The sequence below is a fragment of the Leishmania donovani genome, chromosome 4 (assembly GCF_000227135.1).
Source record: "Leishmania donovani BPK282A1 complete genome, chromosome 4".
In the NCBI taxonomy this organism is placed as follows: Eukaryota; Euglenozoa; class Kinetoplastea; order Trypanosomatida; family Trypanosomatidae; genus Leishmania; species Leishmania donovani.
The window spans coordinates 35,424-41,423 of NC_018231.1; the positions used below are offsets into that span (position 1 = coordinate 35,424).

At 63.1% G+C, this 6,000-nt stretch overlaps 1 protein-coding gene across 1 annotated transcript; it reads left to right on the top strand.

The window, feature by feature from the left end:
* Window positions 1-190: 190 nt before the first annotated feature.
* Window positions 191-5,809, top strand: LDBPK_040100 (hypothetical protein, conserved; the record flags this gene model as incomplete). The annotated part of the gene is made up of 1 exon (XM_003858025.1): window positions 191-5,809. One exon carries the CDS (start codon window positions 191-193, stop codon window positions 5,807-5,809), a length of 5,619 nt encoding a protein of 1,872 aa, XP_003858073.1.
* Between the last annotated feature and the right edge of the window lie 191 nt (window positions 5,810-6,000).

The window sequence follows — 6,000 nt, forward strand, 5'->3', positions numbered from 1 at the left end:
TTTTGTATTTGTGGAGGGAGCACATCCGGTTTTGCGTGTTGCTGTGGCTGTGCGCGCCAACGGCCAGCTGAGGCGCACAAGTAGAAGTGGCATGTAAAGCCAGCACCGGCACACGTGTGCACACAATACACACGCGCGGTGTTACTTACTCTGAAACCGAGACTACCTCTCTCGACTGCTCTCGGCGCCGATGCCGAGTCCTCCTCACGTTATTGCATACTCGATGCAGCGACGGGTGGCACCGCCGTATCACTCCCTGCGAGGTCGTCCCATTGGCGCAATGGTGATCGATAGCTTTCCGGTGCAGCTCCGCATGTACGTTGCCAGCTCGCCCCTCATCGCTTCCGCCGGAGGCTGGTCTTCGTGTTTTGCCTCGGCCAGGCTCTTTACTGACGCCGCTGCATCGCTGTCACCCGTGGTGGATGTCTCATCGTCCGCACCGCCGTCCCCGTTTGAAGTACATCAAGTAATCGCACGCGCGGCGCAGCGTGGCGAGTGGGAGCACGCCATTCGTCTTCTCGTAGGCTCCCTGCACAGTCACTGTGTTCCTCTCGCAGAAACGTACCAGCTGATTCTCCTGGCTGCACTGCGGGGCGGAGGATGGCGAGCCAGCGTTCAACTCACGAAGCAAATGGCAACTAGCACTCTCTCGACAGCAGCCCTCTACCACACGGCGGCGGACCTGCTGCTCGCCAAATCGACATTTAACTTGGAGACTTCGAGCACGTCCCTTGATCGGGTAGTGCTGAAGGAGCTCGTACCACTCATGCTGGCCGACGCCACGCAGCACGTGGTGTGGCGTCCGCGTCACCGTGAGGCGGCACTGCGAGCCCTTGGGAAGGCAGAGAAACACCAGAAGATATCAGCCTTGTTTCGTCGATGGACGGCCGCTACTGCTCTTCTCGGTAGTGTTTCGCGACTCCGGTGCAGCGAGGAAGAGGCCACTCTGTTCATGGCGGCGTTCGGCGTAACCGGAGACTGGCGCTCTGCAGAAACACTGCGGACAAGCCTTTCCCAGATCTCCGCCCCACTTCTCGTCAGCTATGTGCGTGCATTCGCCGTGGCGGTGCAGCACGCTGAAACATCAAGCCTAGCAGCGCCACAGGAGCTTGTTCCGTGGGAGATGGCTTTAGACACTGCTGCCGCGGGCAAGCAGGATGCGCCACTGCTGGAGGCCGTGACGGAGCTGTTGAGTGCGGCACGTCACACCGCAGCCCCCGCCGGCGGGGCTCGCTGGTGGTGGGCGGCCAGCACTTCCACACACGCGAAACTGGCAGAGCTGCGCAGGCGTGCGGCAATCTCCGCGCGTGAGGCAGCGCAGTTGCTGGTGGAGTGCCATGTGACGACCGCGCAGGTTAGGAGCTTGCTAGATGCCGTGCGCGTGTCCGGTGTGCTGAGCTCAGCGGCGGCAGAGGCTTCTCCGTACTATGAGGGATGGGTGAATGTGGTGCTGGTTCTGAGCCAGTACTGCCCACAGGCGTTGGTGTCCGTTGACGGGTGCGCCGACGGGCTCGTGCAGCTGCTGCCGCATCCCCACCTGCAAATCCGGCGGCAGCGGGGCGGTGCAACACCGCATACCCTCGCTTTATGGCGGCACGTGGCGCAGAGTGCCGCAGGCGGAGATGTCGCGAAGCCTGCCAGTGTAGCGTGGTACGTTGTCTATACGTCATCCGCGTTGCATTATCTGCGTCACGCTGCCCTGCAGCCGGCGCAGCTGGCGAAGGCTGAGGGTACACTGAGTGCCGCGTTGGCGCGACAGTTGCGCTGCCCCGGCCATCATCCCATGCACGGAGCTCTTCTCACCGGTTTCGCAGGCAAGCCCGATGCGCTGTTTATCTTGCTCCGTACCGTCAGCGCGCACATCAGCGTGCCTTCGGCAGAGCGCTGCGTCACGCTAGTGATGCGCGACGAGGCCGCCAGCATTGGTGAGATGGTGGACGAGCTGTTGCTCAGCTTTCTGGAACCGCTCGACGCGTTGGGGACACCTGAGGAGATGTGCGAAGCTGTGTGCGCTGCCGGCGAGGCTGCTCTGCTCTCCTCCCCGCTGTCCTACTCCTCCACCCAGTTTGTGTGCCTCGCTGTATGGTACACCTGTCACCAACTGCGACGTGGTGTTTCCTTGAGTTCGCTGCGGCCTGCACTCCGCCGCACTGTTTCGCTTGTTGAGCGACTTCCAGGTTCCGCGGAGGCGTTGACGCTGCTGAGCGCTCAACTGCAATGGTGCTGGGGTGCTTCATTGGAGGCGCTGCGGGAGCAGGCGGTCCCCATCTTGCTGCGCCGTGAGGAGTGGGATGTCCTCGCTCGGCTGCTCGAGCGCTGCCCTCAGCCACTGTCGACGCAGGAGCAGCACATCCTGCAGCGCTGCAAGAACGGCGCCAAAGTGACGGCGCTGCAGAACCTCGTTACGGTCCATCGCGCGACAGCTGCATGGGAGTACTGGCAGGGCGAGTTGTGCGGTGCAGCTCGAGAAGCGCCTCTGCCCACGTCCCTGTACGACAGCCTCGTCTCTCTCCTCTTGGCCCACGGACTCGTGACGGAGGCGCACGCGGTGCTGGATGGCAGTGGTGCATCGGAGGTCCGTGTGCCGCACACAACGTGGTCTCACACCGGGTTGCGCGTCTACGACTATGCGAGACGGTGGCGCCGGCGCGAGCAGGGGATGCAGCTGGCGGAGTTGTGGGGCGCGGCCGCACTAGCGGAAGAGGAGGCAGATCGCGACGGCAGTGAGGTCCGGAAACGTGAGGCAACTGTAATCCTTGCTCTCTACGCTGGTTTGGCCCTGGAACACACCCATCGAGCAGCGGACGCAAGTCAAGTGATTGCGGCCGCAGTCGACTATGTTCTCCGATACGACGAGGCGCACCACCACCGTGGCACACAGCCCCCACTCGACTTTGCAACGCTGCACAGGACAGACGCTCAACTCGCGGCGCGCCTTCCTGATTACGTACAATGCGCCGCGCCGCGCCTCATCTGTGCCGCACTCAACTGCAGTGGCGAGACATCACGGAAGCCGGCAACTAAAGCCGCTTGCTCGAGCGTTGACAGCGGTGCTGTTTCAGAGGTGCTGCGCAGCGTGGCGTATCTGCTCCCCCTCACCTCAACGAGTGGAGCGGCAGTGATGGCGTGGTCAGAGACGGTGCTACGGCTCTACACGGTGGCCGGCGCCTGTGCCATAGATGCCATGCCGGCAGTGGCGAAGTTGGCGCAAAAGCTGCTGTATCAGGCGGCGGAGCAAAAGGTAGCGGTGGCGCCGTCGTTTCTACGCCTCGTGCTCGCTACAGGACCGCTCTCCACAACGCTGCTTGCAGCGGTGCGGCAGTGTCTCCTCCTGAGGCCTGGCAATGCACCCACTGGACCGTATAGCACAGATGTTGCTGCTACTGCCGTGCAGGTGGCGGTTTCGCTCGCCGACTCTGGCAACCACTCTGCAGCCCTGGAGTGGGTAGAGGAGTTCGAGCTATGGCAAAGGGGAGAGGCAGCGGGGAAGGAGGTCACAGAGCCTGTCCCGCAGACGGTGGTGGACATGGCCACTCAGCTGTCGTGGCTGCAGGCCGCCCAGGCCGCTGCGCAGCGCCGCGCCGATCAGCGTGCTGCCCTCTGTCAGCATCGCCGCGCGGCGCAGGCTGGCGCCAGCAGGGGCAGCGTGGCGTTTGAGCTCTACTCACGGGATGCTCTCGATCGCCTCATCGACTGTGATGCGTGGGAGGAGGCGCTGGACGCTTTCCTGCACGTGTTGGCCGCCCCTATTGACGTGAAAAGCCTCTTCTCGGAAGAGTCAATGAAGCTGATGGAGCTGCGCGACGCGTACCTCTCCGCGGATGTGCTAAACTCCGTCATGCTGTGCGTAGCCCGTTGTGCGCCGTGGCGAACCACGGTGCAGGCGTGGATGCTGCTGACCAGTCAAGCCCCCCTTTTCCCTTGGAATGCTTGCGCTGCCGCACTGACCCCAAGCATACACGAGTTGCTGAGTGTGATGGCGCGTCAATGTGCGCTGCCTCACGAGGTCGGCACCGTTGTGGCTTGGATGGTGGCGCAGCTGGACTTGCCTAGGTCTGCAACGTCCGCCCTTTGTTCTCGTTTCGCTGACTGCATCGATGCCTCATCGTCTACCGGTGCCGGGCACGCGTGGACAGCGGCAGAGGCGCAACTATGCGCCGAGATCGTTGCACAGCTGCGACGATTGTGTGGCGAGAAACGCGTGCGGGAAGCTGGACACGCTATCGCGGAGGCGCAGGCAGCCCTTTTCCCGCCTTCCCTCCACACGCCAGCGCCCCACAGCGAGGAGGGTACAGTGCCTTCGGCAACATCGTGGCTGCCGCCTGGTCGCCCCCCGCTGTCGGCGGAGGAGCTCGACACGCTGGCCGTTATAGCCCCGCTGCTGCTGCTCGCCTCAACGCCGCAGCTGGAGTCTCTCGCACAGCAACATCTGGGCGGCACGTTTAAGGCGCATGAACTCAAAGCCCTCCTTTACCTCTACCGAGAAGAGCTCCTGCAGCGCGTCGCCACCGTGCGTGAGCCTGACGCGGCGCTCGTGCAATACCTCGCGCAAAATGCAACCCTACGCGTGCTTCTCTCTCAATGCGCGGAAGTGAGGCCAGCAAAGCATCCCACGTGGCGCACGCGCGACAAGGCTGCGGCGGAGTGGATGGCGCAGCACATCTTCGACGGCTTCTTGCCGTTGAGCACGGCAGAGGAGCTCTGGAAAGCGTGTGAAGAGCCTGCAAAGAAGCTGGCAGAGTGTCGGTGGTCCGCCGTGGCAGAGGCAGAGCTGTGCGGGGAGTTGTTGCGGCGTCACGGCAAGCCGCCGGAAAAGCTGAGCACCGCACCGCACTTGACGCGGCAGGCGATCTCCCACTACTGGAGCTGCTTCCATCGCGTTCTCCTGCCTGAGATGCATTTTGGCCCGCTGGAGCTGTGCTGCCTCGCCTCCTACGCTCCGGCCCTTGCCGAGGCGCGGGCGGCGTGCCCGGACATGACGCAGCCGGCCTACGCCGATGCCGTTGCCGAGCTCGCCAATCACGCATACAAGTCACACTTCTGCCCCAGTAGTGTACCTGTCGAGGACACCCTCAGCTACTTACGTCGCCCTCATTGCGCAGCCGCAATCGCAGCAGTCATGACAAGCGCCTTCAAGAAACTCAAGGTGCTGCACGCGCAGCTCTCCGACGTCCGCAGCGCTGCGGCGCGCGGCTACCGGCTACCGTTTTCGTGGAATACAGTCTCTGCCGCTGCTGTACAGCTGCCACCGGAGCTGAATCGGCAGTGCCTCGCTGATGCCGCCCGGTGCATTCCCCATGACGCGGTTCCTGTAACGAAAGTGGCTCCCGGTCACGCGTCCCACACATGCATTGCATCGCCGCTGCTGCGCCGATGGACGCAGTGGGCAACGGGGATGGCGTGCGCCAGCTCGCCCAAGTCGTTACCACAGGCGGGCTCACTACTACTTGTGGAGTGGACGAAGGAAGCGCTTCAGTCGGCCTGCGATCTCCCTCACGCAGATCAAGTTCGCAGCGCCGCCCTTACAGCTGCCGGCGGTGGTGGCAATAAAGTATGTGCGTTGTGGCAGGAAGTGGCACGAGCAGGAAAGCGTGAACTGCGGCAACAGCGGTGCCGTGACCTTAGTGCGGTGTGGCAGCTTCTCGCCGGTGCGAAGGTGTGGCGCTTCATGGACCCTGGGCACGTGATGGTGCTGCGCCGGCTTGTGCTCCCCTCCAACTCCAAAGTTAGGGCGCTGCCTTCCAAGCGCGATGCAGTCATGCACCACCGAAAGACGTCGCAGCGAAAGGAAGAAAAGGGTTGTGTGTAACCGTGTCCTACCCATGCACCTGTATGCGTGTATGAGAGAAGGGGGTGGGAAGCACACCGCGCAGGTGGAGGGGGGGGGGGGCGTTTGTGCGCGTTGCCCGCTCCTTCTTTTTTCTCTTGATTGTAAGGAGGGGCCCGGATGACATCGGGGCACCTCAGAGTGTGGTATCGCAGAGTCTAGTGCCTACGACG